Source organism: Myotis myotis, unplaced genomic scaffold (assembly GCF_014108235.1).
Source record: "Myotis myotis isolate mMyoMyo1 unplaced genomic scaffold, mMyoMyo1.p scaffold_m19_p_4, whole genome shotgun sequence".
In the NCBI taxonomy this organism is placed as follows: domain Eukaryota; kingdom Metazoa; phylum Chordata; class Mammalia; order Chiroptera; family Vespertilionidae; genus Myotis; species Myotis myotis.
In genome coordinates, this window is record NW_023416346.1 from 42,146,130 (window position 1) to 42,165,283 (window position 19,154).

The 19,154-nt window shown below is 41.3% G+C and overlaps 1 protein-coding gene across 3 annotated transcripts in view; it reads right to left on the reverse strand.

The window, feature by feature from the left end:
• Nucleotides 1-3,135: 3,135 nt before the first annotated feature.
• The window catches only part of LONRF3 (LON peptidase N-terminal domain and ring finger 3), a 40,234-nt gene continuing 24,215 nt past the window's right edge, over nt 3,136-19,154 (reverse strand). For 2 of the 3 annotated variants that reach the window (XM_036304527.1, XM_036304529.1), the window contains 6 exons: nt 18,956-19,070; nt 16,208-16,329; nt 13,938-14,096; nt 13,104-13,266; nt 11,936-12,085; nt 3,136-8,365 (listed from right to left, as the gene is read on the reverse strand). In XM_036304527.1, the coding sequence (XP_036160420.1) occupies nt 8,210-8,365; nt 11,936-12,085; nt 13,104-13,266; nt 13,938-14,096; nt 16,208-16,329; nt 18,956-19,070 (865 nt within the window). In that variant the 3' untranslated portion in view covers nt 3,136-8,209. The remainder of the gene's footprint in view (nt 8,366-11,935; nt 12,086-13,103; nt 13,267-13,937; nt 14,097-16,207; nt 16,330-18,955; nt 19,071-19,154) is intronic. The other variant, XM_036304528.1, reaches the window with a different exon arrangement.

Below are 19,154 nucleotides of genomic sequence, written 5' to 3' on the forward strand. Positions count from 1 at the left end.
TTGATTCCACTTTTGGAAATTTATCTGAAGAAACCCGAAACACTAATTCAAAAGAATATATGCACCAGTCTTAGCTGGTTTTTCTCAGTGGATAGAGCATCAGCCTATGGACTGAAGGGTCCCAGGTTCGATTCCCATCAAGGGCACATGCTGGGTTATGGGCTCAATCCCCAGTAGGGGGTGCGTGTAGGAGGCAGCCAATCAATGATTCTCTCTCATCATTGATGTTTCTACCTTTCTCTCCCTCTCCCTTCCTGTTTGAAATCAATAAGAATATATTTTAAAAAGAATATATGCACCCCTATGTTCATTGCAGTGTTATTTATAATAGCCAAAATTTGGAAGCTGCCCAAGTGCCCATCAGTAGATGAGTGGATAATAAAGCTGTGGTACATTTATACAGTGCAATACTTCTCAGCCATAAAAAAGGAAATCTTACCCTTTGTGATAGAATGGATGGACCTACAGAACATTATGCCAAGAGAAATAAGCCAGTCAGGGAAAAATAAGTACCATATGATTTCACTTATATATGTAATCTAATGAACAAAATGAACTAACAAACAAAATAGAAACAGACTCATAGAGAGCAAGCTGACAACTGTCAGGGTGGAGATTAGGGATGGGTGGGGAAGTGGAGGGATTGAGCAAAAGAGAAAAAAGAGAAAAAAAAACTCAAGGACAGAGACAACGGTGTGGTGACTCCTCGGGTGAAGCGGGCTGGAGGGAAGGTGGGAGAGATGGGGGAGGTTATAGGGGGGGAAAAATGGTGATGACTTGCGGCAGTGAACACAATATACAGAGAGGTATTGTGGAATTGTGCACCTGAAACCTGTATAATTTTGTTAACCAGGGTCCAATAAATCCAATAAAAAGGAAAAAAAAGAAAGAGTGCAGTCTCTGCAATCAGACTGCCTATGTTTTAATCCATATGCTCATACAAATCACAACCACCCTGCAATTTACTCACCTACAACATGGGAATTGAGATCTACTCATAGCAAAGAGCCTGGCACAGAGTGAACACTCAACAAACATTAGCTGGGCCTTTGGCTGCCTAAGAGTGTAAGAACATGACATATTTCCTGAAGACATGACTGCAGTTTTGGTGTGAGCATAAGTGACATTCCCAATTGGCATGGAAGATCAAACCCAATCAGTAGGGGAAGGGGATGCATGAAGTTCTGCCAAGAAGGTGAAAAGGGTACCACTTTGATTATCATGATTATCCATTTCCACAATCATTCTCTGCCTCCTTCCCTCCCTCCAACTGGAACTCATTTCTGTACACTGTCTAAAATGGAAAGGCTTAACTTCATTTGTAGACATAATGCTCCCTCCAACCTAACTACTGGTTCTCTGATGAAAGTGCTCATTTGGCCTTGTAGGAGGAGCACATGGTCCTGAGAATGTAGTTGCAAGCTAGGAATAGCCATATTACCTGATGGACCAAAGGGGCAGCAATCTCCCCTATTCCCATGACTGTGTTGAATATTCCCATAATGCGCCTCTAAAATCCAAGAGAAGACTTTTATAGCAAAACTGGATTTAGAGTAAGTGGGTTATTTCAGGACTTAATTTTGTTGCACTTGTGGCATCCAAAAATTGTTACTATCGACTTACTAGAAGATAGGCAGTATTCTGAAGGCAGGTTTGGAAGGGAGCATTTTCGTAAATGGAGGAAAGAGGTTTTCAGGGCTTTGTAATGCAACATTTGCTAATCCATGTGTGTAAGAGGACAGTAAACATGGATGGCCAGTCAGTACAAGCATCGGTTGAAATGGGAAAACCAGTAACAGAAAACTGGAAAGGGATGGGGAAGTGGGTTTAGAGATCTAGTCAGTGCTCCTGTACTTTCTGCCTTGACCCGGGAGAAGCAAATATTGAGTATTATTGCCACCAGCCCCTTCCCATCCCACCTCAGCCACTCCTGGGAGTGAAGAAATCAAATGTAAGAGCAGAAGGGAAAGTTTAAGTATCTGGAAGTCTGTGAGCCTAGGGCATTTTCCCTTCCCTTCTCTTGCTCCCATCTCATTTTCAGACTGGAAGGTTCCTTCCAGAGAGGCATCTTTGGCCCTAGACAACTGAAATCTGCCAGAGTGGATCCAAAGGAAAGGAGACAAAGTGTTGGCTTTGCTCAAGGCCTAGGGAACAACTGTAAACCAGAGCTTCTTTTTAGATGATCCAACACAGTTCTCCAGAGAGAGAGTTATGCCAGCATTCTGGGCAGAAGGACTGCTTTGGAGGGAAGATTGCTCCTTTGACCAGAGTGCATACTATCTCCTGAGAGCCGGAATGTGGCAGACTGGGCACAGAAAGGCAACAACCAACAGAGCCAAGCATTCCCTCTGGGACCAAGTAGGGGAGGAGTTCTGATTTTTCTCAATTCCCAAAATATCCTTTTATAAAGAATAAGGTGCAGCCCAAGTGGAATTTTCTATCATTTCATTTTTTTAATTGTCCCACTCCCATGTCATTTGTTTCTTTGGTGGTAAAACAACCTGTATAAAGTTGTCAGCGGCATGGGATAAAATGGGTCCTGGAAATAAGATGAGTTGTTGCTAAACTCTCTCACTAGAATCAGTTTGGCCGATATTGTTCACTGTCCCAGTCAGTTACCAATTTTCCTGTCAAAAGGTTCACACTTTGGGCCTTAGCTTTAGCCTATTGTTGAGAAACAGTTTAACTGAAATAAAAATGTGTAATTCGCTTTCATGAACATTTTTTATAATGCCAAAGAAAACAGAGTAGGTAGTGTGCTCTGCTTTAAGCAAACTCAATATATGAATGGATTTACAATAAACTGTGGGTAGATTATTGGCAAAATGCTTCAACATAATTTTTAAACAACAAGCCTTTCTGAAACATGCTTAAAACCAATTACTCTATAGCCAGGTTTTCAGAACATGTCACATTAATCAGTTCACACCTTCCTCACTGTACAAAGAGCTTGCTATCTGAGTGCAGGCCTATTTCCTTGAAAGATCTTCTGGTCAAAAGTATTACCACCAATAGGAACATGAACAAAATAGATGTTTCAATAGCTTCCCCCTCTATTCGGCTTCCAACAAAATGAAAGTATTTGGGTAACTTTTGCCCTAACATATAGGTGGAGCTGGATTAGATACACAGTGAGACAATAGAAAACATTTTTTAATGAATAAACAGCTTTTACAGAGACTGTCTATATTACATTGTTATTGCAACTTAGATGAGCCGAAACTTTTCTTTGCACAGATTTGGAGGAAAGAAAATCCTAAAGAGAAATCAAGCATAAAGAGGTAGTTGAATAGCAATATGGCAGAAAAAAAGCATTATCTTAATTCCTCTTTCATTTCATTACAGTATGAGAGTAAAATAGCTGCTCAACAAACAACTGGAATAACAAACAGACATTTTTTCCAATGTTTCAATGGGTTGCTTGATATTTTACTCCTGGCATTACTGAGAATTGCATAAAATGATGGAACCAGTTTATCTAAGATAAGCCTGTGATGCCACGTTGACCTATTTGCTTTCCTTTTGTTTATTGTTGTTGTATTGACAATAGATGCCCGTTAAACAACTTTTTAAATGATGTATAAGCTACAGTGTTGCTTTGTAAACTTGTTTATCACATTTGCTGTGACAAATTTTTAAAAGGCTACAAAATCATGAAGCAAATCTTCAAAATGACACCAGGAACAGATATTACAGGCACTTCTCACTCAAGGTAAACTTAGTGCATTTGCAAATACCCAATTGTTAGTGAAAATGTCTTCATTTCACCTCTGGATGTGCAAAACCCAGATTATAAAATAGTTGAATGGCAGGAGCTATCATTCTAGGAGGAATTGAACACATACATTTTACACAGCTCTTTTTCCTTCTTCCTCTCTGCATTCAGGGAGGGCCACAAATTGCAGCCCAGGCAGCCAGCTGCTTTTCAGATCTGTCTTTGATCATGAATTAAAACCTCAACAAAAAAATTCTGCCTGTAAAAAAAAAATTGAATATTCTAACCATTACTATTATATGTATTTTTTTAATTCAGGGGAAAAAATCCACAAGCTGGAGAACGGGCTGAAAAATCTGTCCTTGTCCATTATTTCAGCTGCTTTCCATTTGCATGTTTAGATGATCCATACCTCTGCTATGATTCTGCCTTGGTAAACGAGAATGGATGCAAAGTCAGCATGTTGAGAACTCAAGGAATAAGTCCCTGAAAAAAAACTCCATCTTGGAAATAGAGTCGGCCTAGGGAATCACAGTTCCCAGTGGATTCCAGCCCATCAACAGTGTGCAACCTGTTGACAGTTCAGAGACCTCTGGGTGCTGTGAGCCAGCCTCGGGAGCTCCATTGCTCCAATAGCCAGTCACAGGGGTTTATCTGAGCCCAGGCAAGCTCCACAGGCAGAGCTGGAAGTGCCACATGTGCAGTGACTTGACTAGCCCCACAGATCTACAAGCAGTCAGACTTCAGGAAAGGCAAATTGTTGAAATACTCAGTTCCCTGGCCCCCTAAGTCAGGGGTAATCACTCTTTTTTTTTTCTGAGTTGTCTACCAAAAATTAACTTTATCGGATTCCATTTTCTACATTTTTCTGTTTGTTAGCTAGCAGCAGTAATATAGTACAAAGCAGAAAGGCATGTCTGCCTGGTACCTAGTGTACACACACACACACACACACACACACACACACACACACACACACACACACACACACCAATCTACTAGAAAAAGATTGGGTCCGATAGACAGGAAAACCTAACCAAATAAATGGCACTGTCTACCAAGGAGAAGTCTTGTCCTCCTGGCTAAACTTAGCTTTATGTCTCTGTATAATCTTCATTCCTAAGCTTTGCTGCAAAATCAATGCATAAGAGGTGAAAATGGTCACGTCTAACTAATTACCCCATTCAAGTACCTCCCAAAGAAAGCCAAGGCTGAGCCTTGCATCTTGCCTCCCACCACTAAAATAAAAGCTTGCTGTAAAACCACCCAAATGTGTATCTAAGCTACTGAGAGCAAAGTAAAATTTTTCCTTGCCAAGATCTACATTTGCTGGAGTTACATACTCACTCAACATGAAGCATTCTATGGTGTGGAATTTTATTTTAACAATTCAAACTTCCCTTTCTACCTAGATTAAGTAGAGATATGTTGGGTAATTTAATTTTACTTAACCTGCAACTTCTCACTGAGAGTTTCTGGGGGGCTTTTGAGTTGATTGTCATGTCTAGTAAATAAAATTATGTATAACACAAACTATTTAAAATGTTAAAAATCTGCAAAGTAATGGGTTCAATAACAAGCTTGGCTACTTACTGGCTGACTATGTTACTTAGGCAATGTATTTAACATTGCTGAGCCTCAGCTTTCTCATCCAGTCTGGAGACGATGTGATCTCACAGGGTGGATGTGAGAAACAAAATGACTTAACAGGCTCATGTATGTGAAACCACCTGGCTCAGTTCCTGGTACATAGTGGGTTCGCAATACTTTTTTGTTGGGGCAGCATAAAGAAATACCATGAGCCCTGGCTGGTTTGGCTCAGTGGATAGAGCGTCAGTCTCCGGACTGAAAGGTCCAGGTTCGATTCCGGTCAAGGGCATGTACCTTGGTTGCGGGCACATCCCCAGTGGGAGGTGTGCAAGAGGCAGCTGATCGATGTTTCTCTATCATCGATGTTTCTGGCTCTCTATCCCTCTCCCTTCCTCTCTGTAAAAAATCAATAAAATATATTAAAAAAAAAAGAAATACCATGAACTAAGCACAAAAGTCATAGACTGTAAAATTCACTCACCCTGGCATGGCCAAGATTTTAAATACATTTTGGAGAGCAGGGAGTGATGAATTGGTTATTCTAATGGAGCTAAAACTTAAGGCTTCCATTTAATTAGAAATTTTAGACCTCCAAACAATACTACCTTTTAGCTCCATTGAAATAAAAAAAATGTGCCGACTCAGAATTCTCCTTTACCCCTGAGCCTTATTTGTTTCCTAGTCTTCTCACTTTCCAAAACAGACTTGACTCCAAAAAGAACTATCTGTAAAGCATCAGATTATGGTCCAATACTCAGTGGTGCAACTGAGTTTAAAGGGGCTAGAGATGGGTATTGTGTGTAAAGGTAGCATTTTCTGCAAATATGGGGCCCTGATGAAATTCCGTAACAATGAGTAATCTAATCATATCTATTATTTGTTGAGTGTCTCCTATATGCTAGGCATCCTGCTAATTGGTTTACATATATTACCTCATTTGATGTTCATAACAACCTTATATGTGGTATTTATCATTACTATTTGCCAGATGAGGAAACGGGGGCTCAGGAAGAAAAGTGAAATCACAAAAGTAACACATCTAGCAAGTAGAGATGCTTATGACCCTTTTTTTTTGGGGGGGGGGTGTTACATTTACACTAGATAATAGGAAACTGTTATACTAGGACTGTGTTATGACCACATGGTGTGTACCAAGTTGGAAGGCGTAGTCTGTAATATAATGCTCCTGGAGTCTGGTAGCTTTTGCTTGGGCAGTAACCATGCCTGCCTTCCATTCTTCATCAGTCCAGTCTGGCTCCAAACATCAAACCTGGTAACATGATGCTCTGACAACATAGCATCCATTAAGAAAGTGCAGATTATCTCATTCTGCCTTTTCTGTTTCTGGCCACAGGTGATGATGCAAGAAGTCAGAGGGATTACTTGAGGCATTAACCTCTCACCTTAAAGAGTGGACAGGCTTCAAATAAACAACACACTGCTACAGTTCTGAATCACGGTGCGGAGGGGGATGGTCATTTTCTTAAATGCACAAATGGCATGATTCACTTCTTCCCTGCCCTAATCTTTTCACTCTTGTCATTATAACACTCCCATACATACGCCATTTTTCAGGTTGGCCTGGCACTAAAGAAACCACACTAACTCTAAAGCAAGCTAAACCAGGGCTCACTCTTATCTCCTTACCCACCATTCTTCCCCATATTGAAATCTTTGGCCCAATGCAACTAGGAGGAAAGGCAATTGCTAGATAAAATCATGAATTAACTTTTTGGTTCCTTTAAAAAGATTTAAAAACCAAAATGTTAGTTTGGGTTGTTTTTTAAGCATTTTACCTTTTCTACCAGCTTCTTTGAACTTTTCATAATGGACAGTCCTTCATCAAGTATTTCCACACATGCTGCCCAGGCTGTGACCCTCAGAACCCTGAAAAGAGGCAGGGTATGGAGGCTAGTTGGGCCTCACTGTGACATTCCTAACTGAAAACCATTCCCTCAGAAGGGTTAAATATTATCTTGCCTAAAAAGCCCATTCCTAACTGAACTGGGGAGAGATAAGAAACACAGAATTAGATTGCTCAGATAAATGCCTATAATAGCCTGCAATAAAGGACACTCTTCTGATTCATTGCTTCATTCTAGAAAAATAATTCCTTAAGCCTTGCTCTGTGTAACACATAGAAAATGGATGGTTTTACTTTAACCTGGCTTATTCTACAATCTATGGCAAATCCCTTAAGTATTTTATATTGTTCCTTTAAGCATCCAATTAGAGAGATACAAAAATAGTTCAAGAACTGGAATCAAACCAAGTAAAAATGGTTAAAGCAAAAATGGCACATTTCTAGTATTGTTACTTCCTTCTAGTTACATGGTTAACTACATCAATAAATAAAGCAAGTGAATTCAGTAATGCACACTTAAATAGTTACAAACATACATGTAGAAAAAAGGATACAGTAGTGCAAAAAATAAATTATTAAAACAGAAAGGAGTATAAATATTATTTTATACAATGCTTTATAAAACCTGAACTATTTGGAATAGGACCTCAAGTCAGTGAAATAATGCAGCAAGATTATTACTATCTTTGCTTCACATTTCAATCACACAGTCATTCACTGATGAAAGAAAGAGAATTAAAGCAAAACCACTTTAAACTTTCAGAAAATTTTATGTCAAAAGCAATTTTTTTTCTGGGCTCGAACACCTCTGCTGTGGGTATAGTTGTGCAGCATGTCAAGAAGTATCTCAACACAGAAAGTTTCTAACAGGTCACATTCTTTGGTCTTTCAACTGAATTTCTCTCTATAATCAACAGCAAGGTAATGACTCTATTTGATACTTCCTTCAGTTAAGATGTTATTGCAATTTGATATATTTACAAGATGACTCCCCTAGGCAGTAGAGAGGGTGAAATTTCCTTTTCATCAATTCACTCTCACTAGTTTTGGTTTCGTGCTATAAAGGCGAGGATGCGCCGAATACCATTCAGTCTATCCTTCAAGGACCTCATTGCTAGGAACGGAAGCTGAGCACGGGTTTCCAGCGGCAGAACTGCTAATATCCACCAGCACCAGGCTGGACCATTTGGGTTAATCTGCAACAGAGAAACAAAATGAGTTCATCTTATTCCTGTGGAATTGACATCAATGTACAGGTTTGCAAAGTAGCAAGGTAAATATCCCAGGTGAAACTGCTTCTGTGTGTAGCAGAGACTGATAACTGCCCCTGTATCTACACTGAGTGGCCAGATTATTATGACCGGACAGATTATTATGACCACCTCATCAATACTTCGTTGGGGCACCTTTTGCCTTTAATACTGCTGCGATTCTTCTTGGTATTGACTCCACCAGATGTTGATAGGTGATGTGAGGAATCTGACACCATGCCTGGTGAATAGCACTGTCCAGTTCTGTGAGATTTGATGGTTGTGGAACCAACTGCCTGATGGCTCTTTTAACTTTGTCCCACAAATGCTCAATTGGATTGAGATCTGGTGATTGTGGGGGCCACCTAAGCAAGGTAATGTCTCCCTCATGTTCTTGAAACCACTCCTGCACAATATGAGCACCGTGGCATGGTGCATTGTCTTGTTGGAAGAAGCCATCTCCATTGAGATACGCCATCAACGTGATAGGATGAACTTGACAGCAGCAATACTTAGGTATGTTGTGCTATTCAGACGTTTATAATGGCCTGGCCCTCTAGCAACTTCAGCATGAAATTATAGCTAATTTTCCTACAAATGTCAGGTGGTCATAATAATCTGGCCACTAAGTGTATTTCCCCTTATCTTAGCTGGGTACATAGCCACCCAGAAAAAGACATTTTTCAGCCTCCCTTGCAGCTAGGTGAGGCCATCAGGCAAAGTTCTGGCAAATTAGATATAAAGGGAAGTGATATGTGTGACTTTTGGGTCATGCCCTAGGAAGGGGGCACATGCCCTCCACCTTCCTCTTCTCTCCATTTCCCCTAGCTAGAAGGACATGGTGATCAGGAGGATGAGGGCAACAAAGGATGGTAGAGCTTTATGAGGATGGAACTTGTGAGGATGGAATGATATCATAGAACAGAGCTGCCCTAGGCCTCCGGGACATATATGCCTGCTATCTTGTTTAAGCTAGTTATTTTTGGTAGTTGGTTAAAGGAAGCAAATCAGTATCCTAACAGATTCACTATACTTCCTAGCCAGTGTGATTTTACAAGCTGGAATCTCCACTACTCAGTCTCTTCCACTTCTAAGATTCTATTTAAGATCCTTCAGACTGATGCATGCAGCTTGTGGGTCCTTCAATTTCCATGACCCCTTAGGCTTTGCATGTCTCCTAACTCCCTTCATTTTCCTGCTTCTGGGTGAAGGCACTATATTCCACATATGCTATGTCACTATATGGGGCCACAATTACAGTTAGCTTCTCTCCTGAAACCAAGCCTATGATGCACAGCCCCAAAGCCCAATAATCCCACTTTGCAAAAATTCCAAAAAGGGGACATCTGTAATACTTTCAACAACAAAGATAATACAAATAATAATAAAAATAAAAGAAAGAAAACACATTCCCATAAGAAATGTATCCTGTGCCCAGGTTTCCTTTCACTAAAGACCTCCCCCATCCCACACAAGCCCTTCACCAAAATTCTGTTTGTCAGCAGCTGCCCAGGCATGCATTTTAGACATTGGTGACTTATATTCTACTAAGCCCGAAATGAGCTTTCTGCCCCCAATTTTCTGAAGGCTGGTTTTAGGACTGTAGCGAAGCACATTCTGTTCAAATTACCTACATGTGGGATTATCTGCCTCCAAATTGGTTCACTTAATTATGCCCCAACCCTCACTGCCCTCTTGGCTTCTCTGTGTCTCCATTTGGATTCATTTTTGTCCCTCACTGCAGTCTGTAATATACTCTCCCTCCTATTATCAGTGTTGAATATTAGAGGTACATATTCTGAACTTTGTTTCCCAGGATAATTAACAAAGATATTTAAGCTGATGTTATTATCTGTGGCTGTTTCTAAGAATCCTCCTCCCGAAGCTTAGAACATTTTTATTACTGGGACCACTGGAGCTGCAGCACTGACTGGATCAAACTGAATGCAATTTTGGCTTTTTGTTTGTTTGTTTGCTAGTGCTGCTGCTGCCAAAGCAACATGATAACAGTCCTAATAAAAAAGGAAATGAAACTCCAAATTTCAGCTTTCTGTTACTGAGTCCTTATGAATCACTCTGTAGCATCTGTTTTTTTCTGGTAGAAGATGCTGTTATCATTGCTGATCGCTATCTTCTGCCTGACCCGGGGAGAATGCTTTCCAGAAGGTGAAAGGAGACACTATGCTATATCATGAGCTTGCTCAGAGCTCTGCTATAGTCCTGAGTTACAGTGGCCCAGAGCCAGGAGCTGGGTTATTGGGAAGCACTAATTGGCCTTTCTCCCTTCAACATTCATGATGCTTTTACATGGGGAAAGGGAGCCACCTTTGTGGTCTGGAGAGAGCAAGCCATTTCAGCCCAGTAGGAACAGGCTGGTTTTTTAAAGCCTCAGAATGCAAGAGAAAGAAGAGAATTTAGAGATCTCTTCATCTATCTGCCTCAGTTCAAAGATGGGAGAAAAGTGGAGAAAGGGAAAGGGACTTAGCCAAGCTCACACAGCTAGAGAGGTAAGCAGGACTAGTCTTTTGGCAGGGACGTCAGAATAGACATATTCTATTTTATTATTGTGAAAGAGTCAGGAATGTGTGTAAGCGAAGAATTCAGAAAGTTCTGGAGGAGGTGATAATATAGGAGAACCAGTTCAGAATGTGGGAAAGGTGATTGTGGGGAGATATTTGGCTAGGATAGCTCCAGTCTTGTCCTAGAAAGAGGGTGTCCTCTGATTTATACCAGGCAAGCAAAGCTTGATGAAACTTAACCATCTCCACTTTCCTGGAGAATTTCTCATTTGCAGCTTGATCTCTCTGAGGGACCTGTTCCCCTAGGAAATAGACCGACTCAGTAGAACCCAATGAACTGCTTTCTAGTATAACTCAGCCAATGGTAAATTTAACTACTGGGTCCATTTTCTGGTTTCTGCTCACCCCTGATGAGGACAATGACAAGGGTCTAGATCCACAGGACTAGGCATGGAGAGACCCAGGAGTGAAAAGTTTCTGTGGACTTGTAGTTGGAATCCGTTAAGGTAGCTGGCCCTATTTCCTAGCTCCTGAAACAATGTGTGTGTGTATGTGTGTGTGTGTGGGGGGGCGGGTAAGACAGTTATGAAGCTCCCTGGAAGTGGCAGCCTTTGGTCTCAGCTTCCAGGTCACCCTTCTCTTAAGCCTGGCCTTTATGTGAATCTTGTCACCCGAACACATTACCATGGTGTGAATCTGGACTCCCACTCGAGGTTCTCCTGCTGATTGTGTCTGTGTTCCCATCTCTCACCTGACTTACCTGTCAAAACCTGTCTTGGATCCACGTTCTTACTGCTGTACTTTAGTTCCTGGAATTCTGACCTGGGTTCCTTTTGGTCTTACCCCTGATGCCTAATGCCCAGACACACAATACCACATTAGATCCATCTTGTTCCCTGTATTTGATTTGCTAGATAACCACACATCCATCTAATCACAAACCCTAGGCTCTCTCATCTGCTAGGGGAAACCAATTACAAAAAGACAATTTATATACCTGAGGATCCGCATCTTTGTCTGGCATTGGACCAAAGTGATTGATTATCCGATTCCTAAGAGAATTTTTGAGCGAATGAAACCATGATGATGCTTGTTCATAGACACAGTTATGTAATCCCATGAGTTCAGCACAATCCTCTCCTAGAACCTGAAAGTATCAAAGTGGAAGTGAAACATTCTGTACCTTCTCCATCACTCCTAGAGCCACTATTGGTACCTGACTCTCTTTGAGCATCCATCCTGTCCCCCTATGGGAAGGCTCACCCACCTGGCTTTCTCTTGTGTGGTATGTGAAAGGCTCTTCAGCCAGATGATGGACTGTGTGTAAATACTGCTGAGGGTGGAGGAAGGATAAAGATTTGGCTGGGTAAACTGGCTGAAACAGCAACACATATAGAAAACCAGAAATGCAAACTGGCCTGAGTGGAGGCGTGATCTTAAACTAGGTTATGCTGGCTTATGTTTTTCTCCTTTTCATTTTTTACATCTGCTTTCTCATTGCTTACTGGGAAGAGAGACATGAATGTGCCTGTGTCTCACTTTATAACTTTATCATCCAAGTTGAATATATTTTTTTCACTGATCAAATACTTATTAAGTGTCCTACATAGTGACTGTAAGTATAAATAAACACAGGTTTATTATCTCCTCTTCTGCCCATTAGTCCAGAAAAGAAAGGATTAACTAGACATGTCATCTTGCTGCCTTAGCAAATGATGTATTATTGGGAAGAGCTCTTAGCCAGGTTGCCCATTTAGAAATACAAATGCATGTGTGAATCTCTAATTATCTCAAAGTAAAACATTTTAAAATATAAATAAATCGATAAAGCAATACACATGTGTAGACCCTGCTCCAGATCTATCCTTTGATATCCCTGACAGAGACCTAACTCTTAGTGGAATGGGTCCAAGGGTTGGTCTGGCTTGGCATTTCTTATCCACAAATATAATTAAGCAACTAAGCAGGGATAGCCAGGACAAGGAGTGCTCTCACTGCCACTCTACAACCCAATGACAATGCGGCAGCATTCAATTTTGCTGCACCAATTTGATGTCAAATCCCAAGGCCCCCAAAGATGCTAAGGGATCTTTTTGAAACCATCTCCATCTGCCAAGCCACAGGAATAACCTGGCTTTGGGATTCTTGGCACTAGCCACCCTTACCTTTTGGTCTTCAATGTATTCAATATCGGCTGTGTTGTAGCCATCCCGCTGGCCCTGACGAAGGACCCTGAAGCGCCTCTTGCCTACGCTGTCAATCACTGAGCGGCCATCGGCAAAGAACTGAACATTTCTGATCTCTAGAATGCAGCCATATTCTGCAAACCTGTTTATTGGAAATAAAGTCAAGAAACTGAAATCTTCATGAGTTGTTTCCCTGGCCTCACCAAGCCATTTCTACACCATGCTGTGCCTCAAGGGACTTCTGCCTATTCACCTGTCCCAGGATCTACAGCCACAGCTATACAACAGGCAGTGCCTGTGTGAAAAAAAACAACCTTAATGTACTAATACAACTGCTGGTATTTATTGAGTACATTCTATGTGCTATGATACTATGCTCAGTGCTTTGTGTGCATTATTAACTCACAAATCATTCCAACAAACCCAATGATGTAGGCATTCTTATTGTACCCATTTTACAGATAAGGAAACTGAGTCACACAAAAGGTTAAGTAACTTGTCCAAAGCCAAACTTGTTCCAAGGCTGAAGCCAAAATATGAACTCAGGCACTTTGACTCCAGAGCCCACCCTCAAAAGAAGTTTTATAGTATATGCCACCCACTTAACAAAAGAGTTATCCTGAGGTTCCTTTAAATAGGCAGCCTCTCACATACTAAACTAAGGGCTAGAGGGACTCTGATCCTTACAAATGCCTATGATCATGACCTGGCTAAGTCTCCTGAGCTGTACCTCCCAACCTCCTGGGAAAGCCCGAAGGAAAACCAAAAGCTTTCTCCACCCACCTTCCTTGACTCACATAGCTCCTCACTTACCCCTTGACGGGATCTCCAAGGCACATGCCGAACTGTCTTGTGCCTGTCTCAATGCATCTACGAATCATCAGACGGTAGCAAGGCTCAAATATATGTAGGGGACAAGGAACGGTGGGATAGGCCATAGTACACACGAAAATAGGCACATTCTTATTTAAGCTGTAAGGAAGAGTAAATGACATGATTCTCAATGCAATGGAGCACAACACAGAAAGGCTGGTCACATGTCACCACGTGGTTCCTCCACAGGAAGGCAAGGAAACATCAAGTGTTTGTTGTTGTTCTTTTAAAATATATATTTTTATTGATTTCAGAGGGGGAGAGAAAGATAGAAACATCAATGATGAGAAAGAACCAATGATCAGCTGCCTCTTACACAACCCCCACTGGGGATCGAGCTCACAACCCAGACATGTGCCCTGACTGGGAATTGAACTGTGACCTCCTGGTTCATAGGTCAGTGCTCAACCACTGAGCCATGCTAGTTGGGCAGAAACATCAAGTTTTGATGGCTGATAAAAAATACTAAAATGCAACTGATGCTGTGGACTGAGTCCCAAGATGGGGCTTGCCTAAGGGCTGAGGTAAAAATGGATATTCTATACAACCTAATTTGGCTAAAGTTCTCTATCTAGCACATTAACATGGTAGGTGACAGTTATACTTCATATTTTTTCTTCTTTCATGCTGTCCACTCAACAATCTCTCCAGGTGTCTTGCTGGCAGTATGGGAAAGGGTACTGGTGGTATAAGTGGACCCAGATCTCCAGAGCAATGATGGGACATTCTCTACAGAGTCACCATGAGCACCTAAAATTTGCAAAGCCCCTAGAAGTCTGCATGGCAGGTCCAGGTGGGAGGAGGAGGGAGCAATGGGGAGGTAGGAGTAATTTAGCCTAGTGATGCTCAAATACACCTGTGCAGCAGGATAACTGAGGGCCTTTATATCCAGACTAGCAGTCTGCAAAGCCCCCAGAGACTCTGGTACACCAGCTATGGAATCAGGACCCAGGAGTTTGCCCTTAACAAGTGCCACGAAGGTTCAGACACAGAGCCTGAGGGGAGTACCACCAACTGGGCCGGCTCCTCCTAGACCCTGTTCTCTTATTTGTCTAGTCAATCCAATATAGGAATAGCTGAACTTATCAATAGATATAAGATCATTTGCCCAAATCTCAAAAGAATTAAATATAGGATGCCTTTAAACAGAAATTTAGTATATTTCTCTATAGTATATTCCAGTTTTTGTTAATAAGACATTAAATAATATTTGAGAGGAGGGCTCAGAGAGATTCAAGACAAACTTAAGAATCAGAAATAAAGATAAAGATGCCCTGAGTAGATGTAATATAAGTCAATGAGGAAAAAAAAAGATTTCATTTCTAGCTTCCCAGGAAAACATGTTGTTCAAAGTGAGAGGGACATTCAGACAAGCTGGTGGCAATTTAGAAATGGTTCTCTACAGGGCAGGCATAAATCCAGAACAGTTTTTGCCACCGGGAACCTCACCCCCAGAATGCTGTTAGGATTCCACTGGGGTCGAGACGGGAGGGCAGCAGTATGAGAGGCAGAAATTAGTGATTGCCTCCTGCTTTGCCCACTAAGTGAGCTGTTCTTCTAGCCAGGCAGAGAACCTGGAGCCCTATTTGCATCCCCATCCCTACCTTTCACCTCTCAACACCTGTACATGGCAGAGGACATAGCACTCTTACTGTTACCATTAATTAAGTACTTACTAGCTACTAGTTCATTTGATCTTCATTATAAGTCCATGAGGTAAGAACTACTATCATCCCCAAACTACAGATGAGGAAACTAAGGCCCAGAGAGGTGAAGTGACTTTCCTAGAGTCATGAAGTACATTTACTCTGTAGAAAAACTGGATCATAAGCCCAGGTCCGGCTGACACCAAAGTTCTTAACCTCATAGCACCTCCTTATGCATTTGAAAACAGTCTTCTGGACACTTAAGCTACTCCAACTTACTTCTGCCAGTGACACCAGTTACTAGTGCCAAGATCTCACCTGGCAGTGATTTGGCTTATGCTTCTTCACCAGTGTACTGGTGAATGTTGAACAACTGACTTTCTAGGGGTGGGGAAATCCCTGGTTTATAGCATTTGCTAATTTCCATGGTGCAAATACTCTCACCATGGCCAACTTCAAGCTACTGACATGATATCACTGAATGAGGAGTTAAGGATGAATTGTGCACTCAGCTCTATGAGTTGGTATGAGTAAAACTGAAAATAGAAACATGCATATACGTACTTAGAAAGTTCTTCCATTTCCTCTTCATAAAGCCTCTTTCGTTCACTGAATTCTTCTGGAAGGAATTTGGCTATTAGCTCTTCCATTATGACATTTTTGCTGTACTTTCTTGATGCCAAGCACTATATGAGGAAGGAGGCAATTAGATATTATACAGTCATCAGAAAAACACAAAGCACTTCTTATGCAATCAGTAGAATAGTCAAATGACCCACATATTGGAGTAATTTAGGCCCACACATTAGCAGCTGATACTATCATAATGTATGTATTCTCTGGATGTTAGAAAAGTCAACAGTATGGTGATTACCAGAGGGGAAGCAGGGGTGGGGGAAATAGAAGAGAGTAAAGGGGGAATAAATGGTGATGGAAGGAGACTTAACTTTGGGTGGTGAACCCACAATATAATATATAGATGATATATTATAGAATTGTACACCTGAAAACTATATAATTTTATTTACCAGTGTCACCCCAATAAATTTAGTGAAATTGATTATTATTATAATTAGGAAAAATATTCTAACAAGGGGAAAAGGCCTGCATTTATGTTTTAAAAATCTCACTGCTTTCTCAAAACACTGATATCAAGATCATGTTCTTGTCAAAAGAGGGGAGAAATCCTTCCCTTTCCCTTTTCTGATTATTGTGTTTACAAACCCACATGTCTCCATCTGGGACATGCTGAATGTCTATGGTCAAAAGGTTCAGGAAACTAAAGAGTAATTTTTAATCATTGATCCTTTCCTGCCCTGCCCCACCCCCACCCCATCCCAATGCTTGGCTTCTGGATATTTCAAGCCTAAGTATTTTTTTGTTCTCTATCTTAAAAAAAAACCTCACAACTAAATACTGGTGATTTTTAAAAAATATACCATCTATTTATCACTGAAGTTATGTTATAAACCGTGATTTCAGAACTGAACTCAGGCTCAATTATCACTATTACTCTCCTCCCAAACACCCCTATCACATGCAAATCCAGGCATCTGTAAGTAGAGGGCATTAAACTGTGTGGACCTGACAATAAAGCATCTGCCCAGAATTGCTCACTATGGAAGCTACCCACACATGCCCAGCAGTGGGAGTTCCTGAGTATAAAATTGCTACCTTAGGACAATTTCTCCTTTCCCAGTATGGGCTATGTTTGTCTATTCTGCACTGAGTATGACTGGAATAAGATAGTTATCTCTCGCCAGAACCGGTTTGGCTCAGTGGATAGAGCATCGGCCTGCGGACTGAAAGGTCCCAGGTTCGATTCCGGTCAAGGGCATGTACCTGGGTTGCGGGCACATCCCCAGTAGGAGATGTGCAGGAGGCAGCTGATCGATGTTTCTAACTCTCTATCTCTCTCCCTTCCTCTCTGTAAAAAATCAATAAAATATATTTAAAAAAAAAAAAGATAGTTATCTCTCCTCTCTGGGAATGATAATATCTTCTAGCCCCTAAGTCTGGGACTCCACAGCATCTGCCTCCACGATGCCTCATCAGCCACTGCCACTGTGTGACTGCAGGAGAACCACCTGATTTGCCCAGTCCTGGTCTTGGGGAAAAGCAATGACTCAGGAGGTAGCCAAACAAAGAAGGAGGTGACTGCTGATGCTCAAACAAAAACCCAGGAAAGGGACATACTAAACCATTAACAATGGTTTTCTCCAGGTGAAGAGCACAATGGTAGACTTTTCTTTTGTCTGTTTATCTGAGTGTTGCGGTGTTACCGTAACACAAACGTATTATTTAAGTATAAGGACCATGGGCTTCTCACCTATAATCAGGCCAGCAAATCCCACCCCTTTACCTAGGCAAGGATGATGCTGACCCTTCCCCCAATCCAATCACGCCCTCAGGGTTTTCCTGTGTGATTATTTCACTCTATTCCCTTCATTTAAAAGTTGGGGTGTTGGGGAAGCTCAACATGTGACTTCTCTGGACCTACATTCACCTAGAGATAGTCTTGTGTCTCCCCTCTCTCCTCAGGGATGACAGGGGTCAAACAATATTAATGCTGATTGTAAAATATGGCATACAAGTCCCTGGGGGAGGGACTCCTGGGTGTTCTTGTGCTAAAGAAAATCCCATCAGGCCGACTTGAAAAACCAAGGTGACAACTTGTGTGATTCATTTTAGAGGACCTAGAAGCTTCAGAGCTTTTCAAGTAGCCAAGGAACTGCTAATAAATAGAGTAGCTTCTGAGGGGCGGAACAAGGACCATATTGAAGGTCTGTGAGGTTTCTGCAGCCTTAGGAGTGATCTCTTCAAATCACAGTATATGAGGGACAAGAGTAGGTGGGGAGAGGTCAATGGGGGAAAAGGGAGACATATGTAAAACTTTCAACAATAAAGAATTTTAAAAACACACACACAGTATAAATGTTGACAATAAAGGGACATCAGAGCTCGTCTAAGTCCAAGCCCAGAGAGGACATAAGAGTCACACAACATTACAGTGAATTGGGTGCCATGATGGGATTAGAACAAGGATCCATGTTTATCATCAATTTAATACTTTTGTTTCCAACACAAACTTATTTCATTACCAAGAGTTCATAAAAAGCTAGATGTTGCCTCATTTTTTTTGAAGGAAACAGTTGAGAGGGGAGGAGTAGCTATAAGACAGGAGAAAGAGGTAGATGGTCTAAGGGAGTATTTTGCCCCAGCACAGTGCAGTGGCTTGGGATCCAATAACACACTCTCTTAAGTACTCAATTCCAAATAAGCCAATCCGACCAAAAAGAAATAATGTTTTACCTGTGAAAGACCATCTTTGCATAGTGGACATTTCGCATTGTGGTCTAGGCATCTCTCAAGACATTTCAAACAAAATGTGTGTCCACACGGTGTTGTGACTGGCTCATAGAATAATCTGAAATTTAGGAATCAAAATGGAAGAAAACGGCAATAAGACCAAAAATAAAAGACAGGGATACTGAATGTAAGCTTTTATAGT